At 39.3% G+C, this 22,632-nt stretch overlaps 1 protein-coding gene across 2 annotated transcripts in view; it reads right to left on the bottom strand.

Moving 5' to 3' along the window:
- Positions 1-15,327: 15,327 nt before the first annotated feature.
- srbd1 (S1 RNA binding domain 1) overlaps positions 15,328-22,632 on the bottom strand; it is a 50,286-nt gene continuing 42,981 nt past the window's right edge. For both annotated transcript variants that reach the window (XM_020651801.3, XM_065959724.1), the window contains exons 20-21: positions 17,815-17,999; positions 15,328-16,341 (exon numbers count right to left, since the gene is read on the bottom strand). In XM_020651801.3, the coding sequence (XP_020507457.2) occupies positions 16,049-16,341; positions 17,815-17,999 (478 nt within the window). In that variant the 3' untranslated portion in view covers positions 15,328-16,048. The remainder of the gene's footprint in view (positions 16,342-17,814; positions 18,000-22,632) is intronic.

Genomic DNA, 22,632 nt, shown 5'->3' with positions numbered 1-22,632 from the left:
ACTCTGGAATACTGAGCGCACTATCCATCATGACTTTTACAAGCCAAGTTTGAGCTCACTTTCTCTCAACTACTAACATAATTAGTTAGAGAGTTAGAGTGTCTTACTGTTTTCTAAAAGCAGAAAGGTGGTAAGCCACTCACATACAGGGATAGATGCAAAAACAGTTAATGGGTTCATAATTCTTTAAGTTTTACCCTTATATCTTTTACATTTCTGCATACAGGGTAATATTTAATTTTGGCTAACTTTGAAGGACACAGGTTTTTTTCTTTTTTTTTTTTACTTCTTTTTATGAATTTCTTTTTTACTACCTTGGCTTAAGAGAGCTGGTTCACTTTTAGATTTAAATTCTGCATCCTATGGCTATATGAGGAACCAGTTGAGATGACAGATTAGTGACAGGTCCAAAAAGATTAAGTCATTTCTTTTTTGTTTATTCTGTAAACATATTTTGGGTATCATATGCAGTGGACGGCAGTAAGTGTGCTCTCTATGATCTTCAATAATCCTTTCAGATCAGTTAAACTATTTGCTTTAGTGTTAGCAGTAACCCTAACCCAACTAGGATTCATCATTGATAATCAGGGTGTTCTAACTTTTGTTTTTAGCTCTACATCAAAATTAATGGTAAAATCAATGGCCTGTTTGCAGCATGTCTCACCATCATATCAGTGTGTCTTTGATCCATTGATCTTAATTCTCAAATGTGAGTGATTGTATGATGAGTAAATGTTATAATTAATCAAAATGATTGCAAAAGCTATGAAAACAAATGTGTGAATGTAACTATGAAACATCCAGAACTCTGTGATTTGGAATAGTTTACTAAAGTTAATTAAATACACTAAATAATGGTGACAACCGTCATAAATAAGAATAATTGAGGCCTTAGGCACAAATGAGAGAAGGAAAGAGGAAACTGGATGGATTTCTCTCCTCTTTCTGACGCCTCACACACTACCTGCCAGCTGGCTCGACAGAAGCAGAGACTTCTGGGATAGATTTATTTGTAGTGGTGGTCTAAATTGGCCCCACATCAGGATGGCCTCTCACTACAGAATTAATAACGATTGTTCCTGTTGGGAGTGTGTGTGGCTGTGTAGGATTCTGGCAGTCTTTCCATGACTGGCCTGCCCTCTCTAAGCGGTTCTCCTTCAGCAATACCGCACAAGCACACAGACACACAGACACACACACAAAGAAGTCCATTACCAGAGGCACTTTCAAAGACACACACACACACACACACACACGCCCTCCTCCTCATTCCTACTTGGCACTGGATGAACCGACCGCAGCACACAAAGAGGCTCAGGAGATAGAGCGTGATGACTAAAACTGCTTCTCATTCATCACTCTCTTTTCAACCCTCTCTTTCTCTCGCCTCTTAACTCGCCCATCATAAATACCACTGGTGCAAGAAAATCTATTTCCCCCATGTCCTCACGCATGCACACTAAAATAGAGTCATTTCAATGCCTGTCTAAACAATCATTTTCATGTCTGAGGAGTCGCTTGATACTCAGCTGAGATAAATTCACTGTGCCCTAAAAACCTGTGTTGGTACTGAAAATATACACAAAGAGGTGTTTATCTGGCAAGAACTGCATGAATTGAAGCACAATGATGATGTGCTTCCACAAGCAACAGACTTTTCAGGCTTTCATACCTGCTGCTGACACTGACAAGAGCAAAACCATTGTATAACATGTATTTGACGACAGTTATTATGAAAAGAATGTGTTCAAATTATTTGAATTAAAATAAACTGAAATGCATTTTTTTGGAATTAATTTAAATACAGATAAAGACCAACAAACCTTTAAAAGTAGGGGTGCCAAACGATTAATTTTCATAATCGTGATTCATTGCTCAACATTAATTGTTAATTGTGATCAATTGCATGTTTAATATTCCATTATCTTGCATTTTAAAACACTTTTCAGTCTATACTTACAATGTGAAGCAATTCTTACTAGTGTCTTAAATTCTGGAATAGAATGAATACAAAGACATACTTCAAAGTGCTCACAGTGTTTATTTTATTTTAAAGTGTTGAAAGGATGACACACACAGAAATATGCAGGAATGCATGTACGACACGATTCACTGACGCCCAATGATCCTTAGTTGATGCAACACATGTACAGTACAGGTCCTGTATGTATGAGACGATAGTTCCCCTACAACACTAAGGCATATAACTGGTCACAACATGCCAACATGTCAACATGCCCATATAGCAATGTAGTTATCGTCTTCAATTTAGATTCATCCAAAGGTCTGTGGGGATCAGAACTCTCCAAATCAGTGCTAGGCCTGCAGTGGTGATTTGGTTGGCCATTGACATCACTGATTAGCAGCAACCATAGACTAACCTGTATGCTGCTTGTAGGTGGAAGTTCAAACTTAAAGTAATTTGGTGATATCTGAATTCCATATTCCATTTGACACAAGGTTTCTCTACATCTAACTTGTCAAATGAGCTATCTGGCAGATTGTTAAAGTAAAATCAGCCACTGAGAGGTAAGGTGTTGTTGGTGTTTTTATTCTGTCACCGTGGTAGCAGGAAGACACCATGGTGGCTTAACTGTGTGCTAAAAGGGACAAAATAACACATGATTAATGCCATTTAAAAAATGTTAATTTCTGATCCTAATCGCATCACAATATGCTCAGTTGACAGCCCTAGTAATAGGATCAGAAAATATTATATATATATATATATATATATATATATATATATATATATATATATATATGTGCCAGTTGGTCTAAGAGTATATGAATGTAAATACTGTAAAACTCTCCCTCATGTATATTAACCATCTGTTACATAATTACACATTTATTATCATGTCATCTCAGCATTTCTCCACTACTTACCATTGCATTAATTGTCTTATTTAGCCTTAGTATATTTTAGTATTTTCTTATTTATGTTTATATTTAATGTTCTGATTCTGAACGCAATAAAAGAAACGCATCCACCAAAAATAATAATAATTTTGCTATTTGCACTTACAAAGTACAGAATTGACAGAAATTCAGGATATTTTAATACAATTACCTGCCTGTTTGCTCTCTCCCAAAAAGCCAAGTCAAGAAAAAGACTGAGTTCCCTCTTCTCGTGTCACACCATCTTTTTATGTTTTCTCTTCATTGCACTGTTCCATTCCCCCTTTTAGCACCCTCACTTGCTTATTTTCTCTTACTCCTGCCTGCATCGCTCTTTTCACCACCACATTGGTCAAATTGTGTGGTTCTGCCTTTTTAAAGCACACCACAGCCGTCTGCACTGGCAGTCTGAGAACTGTCACTGAGGCCATTAGAAAACCATTAACAAAGGATCGCACTCCTCCAATGCAATCACAGCCTGTTTGCCTTGGAAATGACGGCTGAAATAACATTTAAGTACAACAGAGGGACAAGGCCAAGGTCTTATTGTAAAGACTTAGATGTACGATTCTGGTCTATGCAAGAACTTGTGCAAGTGCAACAGGGCAGAGGGTCTTTTTTAATTTATGCAACAGTAAACAAGCCCATCAACAGCTCTATGCCATTTGTGCATGTGTAAAAGATGGAGAGCTCATGTTCAGGTCATTATAAGTGGAGAAAGCAGACTCTAAGACGGATTCCCAACTTTAAGTAATGCAGACGTCATATTGTTTAATTTGTTCTGCATTGCGTCTCCAAACTGGCTGAGCAACAACCATTCGTTCCATAACCTGCTTCCCCTAGTTGTATTTCTGCAAAGTTTTGCACACCTTCAGGGAACCATCTGTCTCGGCAGCATTGTAGCATGGCCCGTAGTATATCACACCTTAGTTTATCTTCTAGGAAGAGCTGTGAAGGAAGAAATGCAATGTGATATAGCTTGTGTGCAAACACACACATACACACACAACACACTGTGGACTGTCAAAGAACATCAGAGAGATCCTGAGGAATGCAAGAGTGGACCTATCATTACAGACGTACACACACACACTCACACAGAAACTCTAGCGGTTATCCAGCGGGTAGAAATATCATTATACAGTTAACTGTACTTTACAAATGGGCTGCCAACTGTCTCTGGAGTACCACATGACCACCACCAACTTCTACGATAGGCTGGCTTGAAGAACGGCATGAGTATCAGGTTAGCGATTGATTGGGTGAAGTGTGGTGGAACAGATGGAACAGAGAGGAAGTGTATTCCCAGGAAACCACACCAAACCATTGGGTTTTTCCACAGCCAGGTGAGATAGACACACACACACAAACACACTAACAAGACAATTCCTGAACCTACACCTCTCTCTCTCTCTGACTGGCTGAGGCTCTTCCTAGCTCTCTCTCTCTCTCTCTCTCTCTCTCTCTCTCTCCCTCCATCTGCGCTCACAGGCGATTTGGTTCTGCATAGATCTTCATTATGTTTAATTACCTTCTCAGGTTTCACTGGAATGAATCCACATGTGAGCGAGCTTGGGATGGGGGGTGGGCGTCATTTTCTTCTACTTATTCTGAAGCCATTTTTTTATCTCAAGATTGATAGTTAAATCTAACTGAAGAAGAAGTTAGGAGTTAGTGGTGCTTTGCTCTCTGACAAAGATTATGTTAGTGGCGGACATTGGAAAAATGACATTGCTGGTGAAAACAGTGAGCAGTGTTTCAATAAAAAATCTTTACCCTTTCCAACTTTGTGGGTTATTCAGAAGATGTCAGGAGCTCTTTCAGATAAACTTCAGAAAGAAAGGACAATTAAGGCATTTGCACACAATGCTATTAATAGCTGGTTCTAATATTACAATCTGTTTGAGTTGGAAACATTGTGTTGCATTTATTTTCATAACTGTTAAGAAAATTAATATATTTGGTAAAGAATAAAAGAGGCTACCCAAAGATTGAAGTTTCAAAATCACTTGGAAATGACAGTTTAAAAAGGATAATGCATTCGCTTGGGGGTAATTCAGTTACAGAATTTGTGACGATTTGGCCTTAGTTTTTGTACTCTTATTTACAGTATAAATATTTAAAGCATGTTTAAAGGGTGTTTTTCACATGATTGAGGTACAGCCTATATAATTACCACGCAGAGGGAAACGCATATATAAACACACAAAGGCTATCCTGTATCTGGACAAACTAAGTGACCAATTGCAGCAGCGCAGCACATATTCGTTACGCTCATTGTTATGATATACTATAACTGCTGCTTCCTCTACATTTTCTCTGCATGCAGACTGGAAACATAGTCTTGAACACTTCTCGACTTCCTTAACAGCACCAATATAATACAAGCCTTAGCCTTCAACTATAGATCACGGAGAGTAAGTTGACTGTGAAATGACAGAAAACAGAGGAGAGCTCAGAAAGTTTGGTGCTTGATGAAAATACATATTTTACAACACAGGACAACTGGGAGCAATGACTCGTGGGTTATGTATTTGGATATTACAAATGCTTGAAACCAAAGGGGAAATGAGTAAGGCCGTGGTATTGAAACAAACAACCCAACTAGCATAGTTTGTATCAAAGCTTCAAAAAACACAGGAAAATTGATTTTCCCCCAAAAAACAAAAGAGGTGTTTACCTCTGCCTACTGTGAACATCAACTTGTTTTAATGAAATGGAGTTTCTCTTTTGAAAACTCACTTGACTAACAATGAAGTTTGATCATATTGTACATAATGCAAGCCAAATGACCAGACAATATTCCCCCTGTTTACAACTGTATCATATTCTAGGACATGCCTGGCTGGGAAACACTGTGGGAGGGCAAAAGGAATTGCTGAGGAAGATCACAGGCTAGTGATTTTATTTACTTCTGAAAATAGTCTCATCTCCTTCCTCCTTTGGTGAACTATACAGTATACATTTCAATATTTACTTTGAAAGAAAATCCATCTGCATAGCTCTCCACTCCAAAAAATTCATTCAACACCATTTTTCCTCTGAGGGAAAATAAATTGTTCAATATTTCTCCACCATTACACTGGGACCAAAAAGGGGAAAAATAAACAAAAGCAACTGGAAATAGCCTCATGGGCAAACAGCTAAAGAAAATCTGTGGAATATTCTTTTAAGTGATGTTTCTCTAGTTTTCTGTCTTATAAGAGGTCGGCTTATGCACTCTCTAAAAATGGGTAACAGGATTGTACCTTTGTTAGCCTGGAATGGGGGAATAGTATATCACAAACATTTGCAAAAACAGTTATTTAACTATTGTCATACTTCACAAAAAGAAAAGAAAATACACTCGGCTACATTACAACAGTAAGCTTAATGTCTCTGTATTTCATCACAACTATTTTCCAACTCACTACTCTACAGTCAGACCTTTCTTTTCACCTGTCAAACACAAGCAGACTGTTGGTCAAAGGAACCAAGAGCATGATTTCTCACCACCTACACACATTAACTTCCAGCAATGGAACACCCAGCACCCACTGCAAGGGACTTTACCCATCTGTTGTGGATGATGAGGTGTGTGGGCATGGCTTAATACACTGCACCTCTGGGCAGGGCATTTGATCTGCAACAAGCTGTCTTCAACTATTAGTTTGGGATGCAAGAAAAGAAAATAAACAACAATTTGATCCCTAAAAAGAACCTTTAACCTTTTGTCTGACTGCTTTCTGAAATATTAAGAACCAATACAAGTCTTCTAACAAACATACAGCAGGCCGTTGATTTCTGTTAAACCTGCAAGCGTTCTACTTTGTAACCATGTAGTTGATTAAAACGATCTTATCTAGTGTCTTACAAAACATTAATAACTTGACTGTATGACTATTTTCGAGTGTACTTCCCATTGTGATGAATTCTGCTTCGATACAGAGATAACTGTGGGGGTTTGGAGCAGCACACATCTCCCACCAGATAACAATAGGTATCTTCCCTGTTGGTTCACTTACAGCCTAACTGGCGAGGGAGTGTTTTTGTGCCGTGCTTCAATATGGAGGGGATGATTGTGCAGGTGGCAAACTGTAAAATAGCTGAAAACAGCTCATATCTTGTTTCCTGGGCAGGTAAAGAACACAGAAATCAATGATGGATGGAGAAAATAATAAGGCAAGCAAATTGCCCATTATGTTGCCAGATAGGTGTTGGAAGCAGTTTGACTCAACTCCCTTTGCAGGCTTCTTGCTGAAAAAAAAACAATAACATGACTTTAAAGGACAAAACAAGGGAAGATTATTTCAAAGATTACCCGAAAGGTGTTGGCGTTGTTACTGTGAGAGAAGTGTTTCAAGCATAACTTGAGGAACACTACAATGTCCTCATGTCTTGGACTAACAGTTATTAGTTAAGTGAAGGACAAGTAGGACAGTCATGATTTGAATCACCAAAGTTCGGTTAATGTTTACATATGTCATGTTGGATGAATGTTTACATCAGTAAAAATCTGTTGGCTGAGTCAAATGTGAATAAGTTTAGCCTGGTGAGTGAACATGTTATGTACTGTACGGTAAATGTATTGACATTGTAATGAAGTATGGGAAATAGAATCTTTCTTCTAAAAAAAACATGTTTGTTTCCTTTTAACTAGAAATATGGATTTGACAAAACTGCAGGTGTTACATTAGAAGGTGTAAAATTGTCGTGAAAGTTTTCCATCAGAGATTCTTTAGAGCTTTCCTTAAGTGTTTTCTTCCTCTTACAGGTGCATTTAAAATACAGCCACTGGGAATTCACTTTCACTGGGTTTATCATCTGTGGTCATTAAAAGGTGCACCACACCCCAAAGATTTTAACTGCAGGTTAAATCCATGTTCAGGAAGCACTACTTTGGTAGAGTAAATCCATGTGTAATCTGTGTCAAGGAAATTGCTCCCATGTGTGTTAATGTTACTGACAGCACTATTAGTCTCTGGTATTAATGGCTTGCTGAAACACACAGCTAAACAAACAACTGCCACAGCTAGCTTACCCTGTCTTTGCCCTGAGGGGTCTCTGCACCGGCTAAAGATGTTACTCAGCCTCTCATACAGTAGCAGCTGCACTAACAGCCGCAACTTGACTGCTCCAAAGTGCTAATGGTTACGACTTCAATCAATGGCATTATCACCAAAATACTACAGTGGTGATCTGTTGATTTACAGATGTAAAGAAAGGTCTTTTAGTCTGTTGCTGCTGCACCAATCTATCAATGAATCTATGTTCAAATCTATTAATTTATCCTGGGACAAATCTATTTTTTATTTTTTTTTTACATCTATTCATGTACAGTAACTAGCTGAAACTACAGATAGGATAGGAAGCTCACTCTTTCCATTACATGAAAACACATGGTTAACAGTTAATGGGTAGGCACATTTCTCTCCTTTGTCTTTCTTATTATCATTTCATTTTCAATGAGCGCTGCCCATTGTCAAGAAGAGGTAGACATAATGTAAAAGGTCAAAACAATTGAAAATTGTCTGGGAATCAGTTGTCATGAGCTGTTGAGATACTGTATGATAAAGGCTGTCAAACAAATCAATTTTTCATAGTGATTGATCAATATACATTTCATTTCAATTATTTCGCTTTTAAAAATACAAATTGTTAGGCTTTTATTTTGAATTTTTGTCAAGGAACCCATTATGAATCAACAATTAATTAAAAAACTGAAAACAAGTGAAATGACTTAGCTGTTTTTTTTGTTTTTTTTTAAAGTGAATTGAGGCATTTAGAGATGTTGTTCTTATCCATCACTGCGACTACAGGGAGACACTGTGGTTTACCCTCAGTGCACCTAAAGGAAAAATGAACAGATTAGTTTCAAACCTTAATTAACGCGTTAACTAGTTAAATGCTGACAGCCCTATTTTGATACAGGAGTTTCTAAGAAATATTGCTTGAAGGGGATAGCAATCAATGCATCCATTAATATGTCACATTTTTTATGGGCCAGATAACGAGTTATTTCCATGGCCTCTTGGCTGTCCATTATGAAAATGCAACAGTAAGCTTAAGCACACTGCTGTTTTACATGTTTTTTTTTTCCAGCTCTCCATAAAAAGAGGGGAAAATGTAATCCAAAAGAAACAAGTCAAGACAGAAGAAGTTTTCCAAAATATTCATAACTTTACTGTGTAAGTGAATTCCCCCTAAAGTTCCCACTTCCTTCCTCCCCCTAACACAGTGTTGCTGTGGTGTCAGACGGAGCTCCCTGTGGGATGTACATGAGATGTGTCCATGAGATACACTCTCTGTGTGTGTCAGAGTGAACGCTATGTCTACATGTATTTGTGTGAATGTGTATGTTTTCAGACCCTATATGTCTGTATTTCTTGCCAGTGTTCTAAACTGGATGTGTATGAAGGGTTTGCCTATAGTAACTCCCCAGAGGTGGCAGCCTAACCAAAACACTCAGCTGCCAATCACTAAAAGCCACCAACCATGGTCATGACCCGGGAACAGGAAGAGGCCTTGTTGTCCCTGAGCGGATCTCATTGAGCTTCTCTGGAGGGAGCCATGCATACAGATATGAGTGTGTGTGTGTGTGTGTGTGTGTGTGTGTTTAACTGACTTTTCTGTATTGTTTGTGTTTGTGTTGTCTGAGTTCAGGATGAGTGGTGGCCTTTATTGTATCTTATTTCTATGACAACCTTCAATCAATATCACTTGATCTGATGTCTAGATAATAAAAATGGTATTTTTTATAGTGTACACGTCTTTTGGCGGGCTACTTCCCAAAAGTTCTTATTTCAAGTGACATAATGGGGAAACACTGAAACTTAAAACAACATATGAATCAAATTATTTCATACAAAACACAATATTAAAGAACAGCTAAGAAATTCAAAAAAATTGCATGCATCTAATAAGTCGGATTGGTATCTGTATCAATACCAACCTTGTGAATGACACAACCTTGACAATATGTAAGATATTTAGTAGTTTTAAAGCACCCCCACATGGCCATTATGGACACCCCTTGGTTTGTCAGACAAACGGCAAACCAACAGGTGTAGCAGCGATGAAAGCCGGCAAGCAAACTGGTTCAGATATAACTGATTCCAACCTAAAAAGCCTCTGCATTTTTGCACTAAGCTCCACGACAAGAAACCTGGCAAAACTAGGATAAATATTGGAGGGGCTTTTTAAAAAATGGAGAAAGGTTTCTAGACCGATGCAGAGCTGGTTAAACACTGAAGCTTCAGTGTCTATGACATGGCAATCTGCGTGCACATTGACTCTAGAGGAGGAGGGAGCGGATGGAGACAGCTCTTTCCAATGTTTTGAATTTGGACTGCAGTACCCATTTTAAATGCTACGTGTCAGAGTTACATATTGCTCCTTGAAGCAGTTGCATGCACAGGTTGATAGACTCAGAGGTGACCCAGACTACAAAATGTATTTTGTACATTTTATTTTTTTCTGTCTTGAATCTGTTTTTTTTTTTTTTTTTAATTCTGACTGTAATCTAAGGTATTCTTGTCATGTTAGCATAATTTATCCATACTCCATGGAGTGACATGTGATGTCTTTAATGCATCTCTTCTGTTGTTACTTCCCCATGCCATTTAAAACCATTGATTGAAGCTCCTTGAATAAGGTTTTACGTAGGTTTGATTTTTCTGAACTTTAACAAATAAACACAACTTTAAGTTTTGGTCTGTGTTGGTAAAAAACTATGTTATAACGGTTGTTGGATGTGGTCATGATGTTGCTGAAAAGGGGGGCCAATATACAGACTAACCACCTCCTAAGTATGACAATTTAAATTGCAAAAATTGCAAAATTAGAAAAACTGTTATATACATACTGTAGGATGTCCTTTGTGTGTAAAATGAATGATCCAGGCTAAAGTAAACTTAATAGAAAAGGCCCTGTCTCTTTTGTGTTGACACTGGCAGATCTTATAGCTGGAAAGTTTGGTTCTCCTATTTTTCCTTTGCTGTGCTTGTTTTTTTTTTAAAAAGGTTATGTAAGTAAAATGAAATTATACTTTCTTATATTCTGTGTAAAAGTGAGTAGGCTAGCAATCGCACACCTGGTACCTTTAACAATATTTATCCAGGCAGGAATGACTGCTTAGGGGACTTTTTCTTGACATAACTTCTCCTCTGATTCCCCTCGCATGGTTTCCACTCCACATACAAAACGACTTAATAGTGATTAAAACAAACACACAGTCTGAAGGCATTATCCACTTTGGAGATAAGTGGTGAAGCTGCTGGGGACTGGGGATTTTAAGTGACGTAGTTTTAAAACATGGTTAGCGAAGAGTTGGGAAATGAATATCAGCAAAACAGATGAACTGGAGGAGAGAGGAGAGAAACACAGGAAGGGAAGGAGGGAAGGAGGGGAGGACACAAAATCTGTGCCGGGGATGTTTAAGAGGAAAGGAGCAGCTTCTACCCCTGAGAAAATGTCACTACCTACCTGCTACTAATCAGATGCTTGCTCAATTAAGGTCATTCATCCTCTGGCTCTCTGGGGAAGCCTTCATCAGCAAAGAAAGGCTTTTTTTTTTTTTTATAACAAGCTGAGGCTGAAGGATATGTTATGTTATGGCTCTCATAAAGTTGATCAACTTTGCAGTTATAAGGTTTTTTTAATAAAATGGAGCCTATTTCCCCTGCAAAGCTTATAATTCCATAATTTATAAAGACTAATTTTCTTTGTCAGTATTTTCATGTCGGTGGCTCTTAAACTTTTTTTGAGCGTCCTGGTGATGTAGTATGTGAAAGGTTGACAGAGAGTGTGAGAAAAAGCACAGACAGAGACAAAAACACATGTACTGCGTGTTTGTATCCAAGCCAGTGAATGAAAAATACAGCCTGAAGTGTGTGTGTGTGTGTGTGTGTGTGTGTGTGTGTGTGTGTGTGTGTGTGTGTGTGTGTGTGTGTGTGTGTGTGTGTGTGTGTGTGTGTGTGTGTGTGTGTGTGTGTGTGTGTGTGTGTGTGTGTGTGTGTGTGTGTGTGTGTGTGTGTGTGTGTGTCCTGGCACGTGTGAGGTGGTGTGTGGGCGTCAAGAGGGAAAGCTCATAAAACCCATGATCACACTGATGAGGTCACGGGGAGTGAAACCGGAGAAAGCCTTTCATTTCCTGTCTCATTCCATCCCTTTCTCTCTCTCTCTCTCTCTCTCTCTCTCACTCCTACCTCCATTCATCCATCTCTCCTCCACCCTCCTGCCTGGACTTCACGCCTGTTTTTCACAAGTGATGCCAAAAGTCATAGTCTTTCTCACCCTCTGCCTATCTGGAATTTGTCAACACATACTGAAAAAAAACAAGATTATGAAAGCAGAAAAAGAATCCTGGTTGAGAGTTTAATAGTCGTTTTTCTTTCCTCTGGTCTTCACAACTTAATTATAACACATGATTAATAAATGACTTTAGTCACGATTGTCCTTGATGTTTTACTTGATCTTTCATTCCATCAAATACAAATGCTGCATATTCTCACAAATAAGTGAGACCATTCTGCATTTCTGCTTTAAAATGTATTTAATGATTAAAACAATGAATGAAAGCTGGTGTGCTCACTGTGTGTCGGGTAATATTTGGTAATACAAGGTGCACTGTAGTATGCTTGTGTGGGAGAGGTTAAAGTAGAAAGGAAAGGGCAGAATATGTGTGCATTTTTTTTATGTCTTTTAATAACTATTAGAACATCACAATAGCAGTATTTGTTACCCATGCAAAAAAAAAGAAGCACTGAAGCTGATGTGTAAATAACAATAACTAAAAAATATATATTTCATAAATAGTTTAATATCTTTTGCAAAGCCACCATGTATAAAAAATGAAGTGGAGGACAATGTGTGGATAAAACTCAAAACTTATAATTAAGAATGTATTTGGAAATATGCTCTTTTTAGATTGAGAGTGATCTATTTGCTAAACTATGGAAACATGTGAGCTGTATGCAGACAACATTTTGGACTAGTTAAAGTCAATAGCAAATAGGTTGCATCTTACAGTTCTGAGAGACCACAATTCATAGAAGCTAAAAAGTGGGAAGCTGCTTAACAGTTGTTTCAGTAAGTGAAAAGCCGATTTAATCCCCCGCCAGATGTTGTGTGAGTGTTCATGTGAGTACACTCTTTGGTAACGCTGTCAGAGTGAATGTGTATAGACCTCAGAGAACAAGCTCACACAACTTACATCTCTAGCCAAAAAGAGATTGAGTGTATGGATGTCAGTGGTCCCACAGCTAACCTGGAGTGATTTCTCGTTGGAAAAGAGAAACCAGCTCTTGCCATTGCAACACTGGGGCAACCATAGACATTAAACAACACAAAGGAAAAGAAGTCGAGGGAGAGCTGACAGCACGGGAGACTCTGGTTAGAGGTGTACAAGTCCTCACTTTACTTATGGGAAACAGAAACTCAAAATGTAACCAGCATATTCACCATAGTGCTTCTTGCAAATGCAGCTGCAGGTGGGGGTTATACTTCAAAACATAACAGACGCACACAAGGTGCTGAAATATATTGTTTGCATCACCTGAATAAAATCTGAAGTACCTAGAAACAAGCAATATTTATCAATATTTCACCATAACTAAGACCCAGCCCAGTGTTCACATTAAACCTCCTAAGTGTGAGAACTTAAATCTGTAGTACTTTGGTTTATTACCGTCTTCTCAGCCTACCTTCTGTACATCTTACACTGAGTAATAAGGAATGATATACTGTATAGGGAATATTTATTTTAATTGTATTGCCCGTATTGGATTTTTCTTGAATACAAATGGCCTGAAAACCATTTTTCTATTTTAATATCAAACAACATAAAGCTCAGGACTGTGGTTGCCAGTTGAGCACTTGCTTGTTTAAAGCGCTGCAGTCCTTTTGAGCTGTTTGCAGGGCTTAAGGATTCTACTCGTGTTTTTCAGACAGGTGATCAGGGAATCAGAGATCAACAGAGAAAGCTATTCTTTTTCTCAAAAGTTAGCTTAGCAGGATGTAGAGTTACTAGCTGTGAGCACTATTCTATCTGCTACTGTGTGGGGAAAAAAAGTTTGAAGATGATGTTTTATCCACCTGTGACTCCACAGCTGGATCTTGGAACAAAAGATGATAAAAGAGAGCCCTGCATGACAACCTTAGTTTGTTTTTTATTGCCAGGTTGACTCTTAGAAGCCTAGGACTCATGAAACATCAAATAGGTAAGATGTTCACGCTAACAGTCAATTTTCCTCACATTTCAAAGAATAATCTAAGCACACCTGAGCTCACTCCATAACACAACAGCTTTGAGCTTGTGCAGCAAAGGATTACAGAGAACTATAAAAAAAAAAACACTCCTGCAGTCACTCTTCTTCTTTACACCGGCTCATTACTGGTCAGCGTTTGACAAACACTCTGAGGGGCAGAAGTAGCTGGCTGCCTGATAGACTGTCCCATCTGTGTGCTCACGTTTAGCAGAGGGAGGAAAATTAAAGGTGCCAAAAGCTGGAATGGTGCTGAGGGAAGCTGTGTCTACTTCAAGGATTACAATGTGTCTCCGAAAAACAAACACAGGGGAATCTTTAAAAAAAAAAAAAAAAACAAGAGATTGTGCCGGGCTACATCTTATGAGATCAAAACAAAGAGAAGACAACAAAAGGACAAAGAGAGTCACCGTCAAATAAAACACAGCACATAGTTTGGGAGATGGAATTCTTTTCAGGAAATGAAAGACGAGGAAATACAGAAAGTAAATCTAGTCTGTGTGTAGTCTCTCAGCGCATCACTATTCAAACTGCCACTTCTGATTCATCTTGATCGAACATCTTTGTGTTTGCGTGTCTAGAATATATTCTATTTGTTCCCCCAAAGGGAGAGAGTGGATCTGCAGCACTAACAGTGATTAGATATTCTGAAGTCAGTATAATGTTTAGCACAGGGGACCTCAGGCTTTCTCACAGTGTTATTTTGTGTGTGTTTTTTTTATTTATTTATCTATTCCAGTTTCATAAAAAAAAATAGATAATGTGGATGGGGAGTCTGGGATTAATTTTGAAGCAGCTGATTAGTGTGTGTTTGTGTGTCCTGGGATAATTGTGTCTGGGACCATGCCTAAAAAGCCTTCAGGCTAGACTGCAGTCTGGGAGATACAAACACTCCCTCCTCCTCTACTCCCCGTCTCCACCCATCCCCCGCCTTGCTGACTTTGTCTTATCCCATTTTTCTGTCACCCAAAAGAAAAAACTTGGTCTTTAACCGGCTTCTTCTTTCTCTTTTCCAACACGTAAAGACTCACTCTTCTATTTCTCCCACTTGTAACTCCTTGCTTCATCATGACCTCCTTCCTACTTTCATTTCTCATTCATGCCCCTCGAACAGAAATCAGATCACGCTGATGTAATTTCTCAAAATCTTCATTTTGGTTGAATGTACATCAAGAGTGCAAGGTGACCAGGAAACTTTTTTATTTTTTTATGTATCATATTTCAATTCCTTTGTTTACAGAAGAAGCAGGTCAGTGTTTGAGGAACATCTTTAGCCCATCAGTTTGTTTTTCAAGTTTCCAAAAAAACAAAAACAAATACTTTTACTCACAAACTTTTTAGAACATTGCAAATAAAATGTCTTGAAATAATATTATATTCAAAGACAAGAAGAAACAAAAGCAGCTCAAGTATCGAACTATCAGCCATATTAAAGTGCAAATTATTATGGTTTCAAGGTAGATGATCAAAGCCTCCACTGATGATCAGAGGGCAGCAGTGTGTGCAGATAGCACATCAAGAAATTGAACAAAAGAGGTTTAGAGTTTGATCCAAATAACAGTACTACTCTGAGTATTAAAGTGCTGCCTGACACAATGACTTCCGAGGAATAAAAGTGTGCCAGTTGTTAGGTAGTTTACACTAACTGTACTTCACAGGAGTTCTAACAATGGTTCACTGTGGGCCTATTTTAATAACCAAATGGTCTTTAGCTTTTGTTAATTGCAGGATCTGCATACATTTTTCAATCATAAATGTAACAGGTTGCCTCTTAAAATGCCTTGTCTTTCTGCTAAAGTGTTCATAACTTTCCTGAAGTTATTTGTTTGAAGAAGATTTGTTTTTTTCCTGAAATATGTCCAGTCAAATTACAGTGGGATGCCAGTCATAGGAATTAAATGTTTCTACTGCAAGACCCTGATCAGGTCCAAGCCGATCCTTCCCCTCTCAGGTTCCACATTCAGGACCCGGACCTCCACCCGTTCCCCAGGTCCCAGAGCTAGGCTGCGTCTGCGCTGGCTGGCAGGCAGTTTGTCCAGGGTGATGTAGCTTTTGTGGATGAGGCCCGAGCGACCAACACCAATGTCTACAAAAGCCCCGAATAGAGTCGTGTTGTCCACCCGGCCGGTCAGCACTGTACCCACCCGCAGATCACTCATGGACACAATGCCCCGCTTAAAGTCCGCCTGCCCAAAATCTGGGGATGGCAAAAAAAGAGAGAGAGAATATCAAAAAGATGAGGGGGCTAAAGTGGAAGTGAGGAGGAGGGATCTATGACAAAAAGGTAAGGGTGTCAGATGGCACAGATGTTTTTGAGGAGTGATGGGGAAAAGGGGGGGTGGGGGGGGCAGGAAAGCAAGGGATGGGGCAGAAATGACAAACAGATATTACATTTCCAGCAGCAACCCGATACTTGTGTCTGCATACTTCCAAATTCCTCAGCATTCTGCTCTCTTTCCATTTGGCCTGTTCATGAGATATCTATTTTCCTTTCTGTAGCATTAACACAAACAAGGAAGGCTCGTGCCCCAGGAAATAGTCCGGTCCAATTATCCTCCGCTCAGCACTGATTTCATGCGGTAGACTCGGCTCATCTGTTTATTCAGCTGAGCGCTGGCGAGAAGGCCAAGCGTAGTGTAGTGCGTAGCTGCAACCAAATAGGACCAACCTGAGAGTGACCCTTAAAGCTTCTTTTTAATTTCAAGAAGAGTAGCCTGCACTAACAGGCAATCCAGGCATGACATCTTTTCCTCTCCACACCAAACTATGAGAATACTGAAAGCCCGGTGAAAAGTAATTTTCTTGTATTTGATAGAACTCTCTAGAAAGGAGTTATCCAAGGGGTCAGTTTTCTGTTGTTGTTGTTGTTGTAGTCGTCTTGTATTGTCGTACTTAATTGATTCAACAACAGCAACAGTTATAGAAGCTCTTCTTAACAAATTGGAGAAAGCTGATACTGATTTGTATTCCAGAAATCGTTAGTCTCAAAAATTGTCTGAACTCCAGTGTGTTTTCTATCACTTTTCAACTTCACATTTTTTTATATTGAGTAACAAAATGATGATAAAAAGTAAGTGTGGAATTTTTTTCTTAAAGCAAATTCGAGCGACAGCAAAGAAAATCCAAACGACTGTACTGTACGTGTTAGTGTGTCTGAACTTAAGAGTATAACATTAAGTAGAAAAACAGACATCTTTGTGTATCTGTAAAGATTTTCGGTCCAAAAACACAGTCTGCTGGACCCATCACACGCCGAAAAACATAGTGCTTGTGTTGTTGGACTATGGGGGAGGAAGCCACCATACTATCAGGTCGAGTTACACTGCCAAGACATGCTGATTATAATAAATGCACAAGAACAGTCAGTGTGTGTTTTGAATACAAAACCAGTCACAGAACTGTACAAAGACAAGTCGAAATTTCTCAGTCAATCAGGAACTATAAAAGAAAGTATGGGGAAAATGACTAAAGAAGTTACTGTGACTGCAAAGTTTCAGATATGTGCAGCCTATGACATTTTATGTGTTTCAAAGGAATTCAATATTTTTGTTTAGAGAGAAGATTTCTCTGTAGAATATTTGAGATCTACCATTATTCATATTTAGCAGAGAGTGTCTGAACTTGGCTGATATCATAATCTCAGTGCGGCTGTGAGTGGCAGGGGTCTTACTTTGTCGTATGTCGAACCCCGGAGGCTGTGTGAGACCATCTATGATGAGTTTAAGGGTCTCCGTTGTGGTGTCCACCGTCCTAGCAAGTTCCTCCACACTGCTGGTCCTAACCTTGCTCTCCACGCACTGCCGCAGGCCCGCACTCCCGATCTGGTCAGCGGCTCCACCCACGAGGAGAAGAAATCTGGATGTAGATAAAGTTTTCTAATCATGAAAAACATCAATTCAGAATGTGAAAATCATACGCATATAATATCAAGGCCAATAAGTGTTTTGTTTTTTTCAGAAAACTCCTAAAAAGTTACAGAAGGGGATGAGCTGCACTCAGACATTACCTGGATTTTTACCTCACAGCCCCCTCGTAAATTTTCCACCTGAAGTCGAGGTGAGCTGATGTTCGAACTCAGTGGATAATTTTAATCCTGTGTGTCTCTATCCTGTGATCAGTACATGAGCTTAGACTGTATGCGTGCATTCATGCGATCCTCATGCACATAATGAAACTGCTTCATAATGTTTTCTGTTGCCCGGTTTGTTCATCTCCGCTCTTTCCCGATATTGTGAATGTGTCAAACTACACAAAGCATTGATAGAAAGGCAAAAAATGTCATTATAGCGTCACACTTTGCCTTTTTCTCGACTTCTAAGTTGGTCATTTTACATCATGTCTTGCCCCCTGTGATCCCTCCCCTCCCATCCAATAGGGAAAGTCTCCAGCTGTGAGGAGCATGTGTGAACAAGCACCTCAGGAAGATTTCAGGGGCAGTCTGTCGGAAATGTTCTGAAAACATTCAGTACTGCATATGTGAAAATGGTTTCTGCTGTTGACTCACAAGAACAGGTTTTCATTAAAACGTTTGTTAAGAGGTTCTGGTAGGGCTAAAGCATTGGTAAAAACCTGGGGTTTAGAAGGATGGAATGAGAGAGGAAACAAAATAAAGGATGGTGAACAATTGGCAACAGACAAGGAATATTGATGAGTTTGAGAAAAGTATATGTAGCGTTGAAGAGTCATTGAACTATAAAAGAATCAAAAATGTAAAAGATGAAAACATCAAAGATATAAGAAAGATTGAGGAAAAAGCTAAGCTACTGCAGGTAAAATGAGAAAGAGCTGGGGGGAAGGAGGTAAAGGAGGGGAGGTGTGGGAGTAATTACACCGAAAGTCATGAGCTGCCGAGGTGCGGCTTTCTGTTCTAAAAGCACAAATACACACAGTTATTTCACCCCCTATTAAATCAGGTAAAGCCACAGTGGGCCGTAAACGCCCTGACACCTTCTCTCATGAAACTGCCTCCACTTCGCAAAGGTTGGACTGTTTGTTCATCAGTCAACTGCCTGGAAAAATCTCCTTCTGTCCCTTTATTTTAGCAGGAAGTCCCACCTCCGAAATGTCTAGACAGTCAGTCAAGCTACACCATTTATAATTCACAGAGCCTGAAATTTAAATCCAAATAAATTAGCTAGTCTACACTCTCTACACAAGACTTATAACAAACTGCCGATGGAAAGTGTTGTGAGTATTGTGCGTATTTATATATCATTTACAGTAGGCTCTCTTTGCAGCTGGTGATAGATGTGAATGCGTTTGCCTCTATGCATGTGTTCTAACCAGCCGGATAGCGTCCATGATGGATGTCGCTCACTGGCAGCCTGACGCCATATAGACTCTGCAGCTGTCCCCCCCCAGTGATGGACAGAACAGGTGGAGACACACATTCAGGAGCATACGCTCACACAAAGTTGATTCATACAAGTGTTGTTCAGAAATGCTTGTTTGGCACAAGCAGGGACAGTACGGATGTAACGGGACACGTCTTGTGTACAAACTATGTATGAGACAGCTGTGAGCGGAGAGGCCCCCTGCCACTAAAGTCCCAGACTGGGGTCCAAAAGTGCGAGACGAGCGGAATCAATCCCTCAACACCAGCAAGTGGGACTGGAGTAAAATAGAAGCTATGTTAGTGCCAGAAATGGCTTAGTGGTGAAACAGCACCTTTGGGCCAAAATTGATGCATGTCTAACACTAGGATCTTTTCTCCTGCGTCTCCCTCAGCTTCTCAGTTTTCTAGCAATATATCTCTTAACAGGAAAAGAAATACTTGCATCTTGGTGGCCTAGAAGGTCTAAGACGGATATCACATAGCCCACATGGTTTGAATCCACCCTGGGACCTTTGCTGCCTTTAATTCATCTTCCCTCTCTGTTACACATAACATTTTCTGACTTTTGTTACCGTCAGAATTTATAAAAGTACCCCAAAAAAATAGGCAAAACAATCTTCACAAGGTATCATCTTCAGGATCTACTGGGGTATAAAATGCAGCACAAGGAGTTTTATAGTCCTTTTAAAAGTATGGCAAGAGAAAGTGTATCATAAGTAACTTTTCTCCATCTTAAATCCCCTTATGGATATTCAAAGGAATCACATTGTTGACTGGAAATTTAGGAAAAGCCACTGAGACTTCCAGTGGTGACTGAATTATTCTGTTGCTATATATGATACATGACATAACGGTAGACTGGAGATTAATTTCAATGTTGCTCCTGTAGTCCATCATTCCCTCAACACTAAACATCCACAGGACTCACAAACACATAAAAACAGTAGATGAATACAAGTACATACAGATTGATTTTACCGTTATTGTGTACTGTCAAAACATTTGAAAATACTAATGCTTTGGCAACATTGTTCTTGAAACCTCCATGTTATAAAATAACTTGAAGCTGAAGCTGCAATGCTACTGGGGCATTATTCTACCAACTTCTGGGCAATTAGGCTGATTAGGGTGCTTTACATAAGTTTACTTTGCTAGAGAAATAAAATATAGAAGATGGTGAGGTGAGGGGAGGGGAGAGGAGAGGCTGAAAGCAGTGTAGAATTAATAGCAGCCTACATTCTTACATGGTTTTGGGTGGGTGGTGGGCTCTACTTTCAGGTGTGTGTGTATGTGTGTGTGTGTGTGTGTGTGTGTGTGTTGCCCATCTCATTTTCCAGGGGTGTATGTTAGTATTTAAGGGGTACCAAGAGTCCAGAGGCCTCCACCACTGTTGGGTGCATACTCATAATTACTACCAACACTTAGAGTGTGTGAGAGAGGGTGTGTGTGTGTGTGTGTGTGTGTGTGTGTGTGTGTGTGTGTGTGTGTGTGTGTGTGTGTGTGTGTGTGTGTGTGTGTGTGTGTGTGTGTGTGTGTGTGTGTGAAAGTATGGTTGGGTGGGCTGGGATATAGATTTTATCCAGGCCCACAGCAAAAATTCACTCTGTCTCGTATTATGGAAATATTGGACCCCGACTGTTGCATATCAGAGAAGTATTCACAGTGGACAGGACCCCCTTGTGTTATTTCTGAGTATATTATATATTTCATGGAAAAGACCAAAGTACTGTATATTATAGCTTTACTGATATATCGATGTGAAAGGGATATTTTTATCTATAAGCCAACATTTAACATCTTTTCCTGAAACAACGGTGAATAAACTGTGTGTACATCTGTGGCTGTGTTCTTGCTTGTGTGTGTGTGTGTGTGTGTGTGTGTGTGTCTGTGTGTGTGTGTGTGTGTGTGTGTGTGTGTGTGTGTGTGTGTGCTGTATTCATTTACAAGAAGGGGGTGATGTGTGGGCTGTGAGCAGTAATGGAGTATCCCATTTCTCTAATGTGATGAACCTGATATTCCTCATACACCATAAAGACACACAAACAGCATTCCTCCACTATCCTCCCTTCATCCAACTGTTTTCATCCGCTGCAGGTGAAGATGTGAGAAGAGCAGCGAGGCATCTCAGTGATGCCTGAACATTGAAATACAATACAATATGAGACTCATCAATGTTCCGAGGGATTCAAGGTAAAATGCTCATTCTGAAACTGTTTTCTTGCCGGAATGACATCAAAACTCAAAATAAGGCGGGGCCATGTATTGTTTCTTAACTGTGATTATTTCATTTTGATTCTGTACTTAATGATCATTATCTCAGAAAAATACCAAAAAATTAACCAAGATGGCACGATTTTACAGCTGTGATGTTGAGAGCTTTTGTCAGGAGGAGCCAAATCACACTAAATAATACACTTGTTGTGTCCAATAGTCGAACACAGGGTGAAGAATACTGAATGAAAGACTACAGAGAAAAAACTAGTCAAGGAGCAAGATGGAGAGTGATGTCTACTCATAATTTATTTCTTTTTTGACATATTGACTCTTGTTTAGCTAACTATACTGTATGATGTTTATTGTACCGCGACAGCTGACAAAATGTACTGTGGAAAAAGCTTAAAGGCAGGGTTGGTAATTTTCTCCAGATACACTTTTTAAGATTTTGGTTGAACTTGACTTTAGGTCCTCACAGACATTAATGACTCATGTGCTCTGAAAATGAAATGAAGAAAATAAGTCATCTGTAGCAGTTGTAAGCATGTCAAAACTTCTATCAATGTCTGCACAATCACGCCTCCCTGTCTCCCTGCTCGTTCTATAACTCTTGCGTGCACTAGCCCACACTCAAAGCACCTCACCAATTATTGAGTTTATACTGTGAGTTTGTTGTTGGCCAATGTGAGTAGTAAAACAGTCACTTGTTTGTTTTTTGTTTTTTACATGTATTATGCTAAAGTTTAGTGCTAACCAACAGCTGATTGAGACGACATAGTTTCTACACAATGCAAGTGATGAGCTGTGGTCTTTTTCTGGAGCAATGGTGCACGTGCATTTAATTGATGGGCGTTTAAGGGAGCACAGAGGGGAGGGGGGTGGGTGTAGATGGAGCACTGAAGGAAAGCTACTTTCAGAATCATGCTAGTTTTCGAAAAT

This window comes from Labrus bergylta, chromosome 10, assembly GCF_963930695.1.
Source record: "Labrus bergylta chromosome 10, fLabBer1.1, whole genome shotgun sequence".
Classification (NCBI taxonomy): domain Eukaryota; kingdom Metazoa; phylum Chordata; class Actinopteri; order Labriformes; family Labridae; genus Labrus; species Labrus bergylta.
The sequence above is the reverse complement of the archived record's forward strand: the minus strand, read 5'-3'. Positions and strand labels throughout refer to the sequence as shown.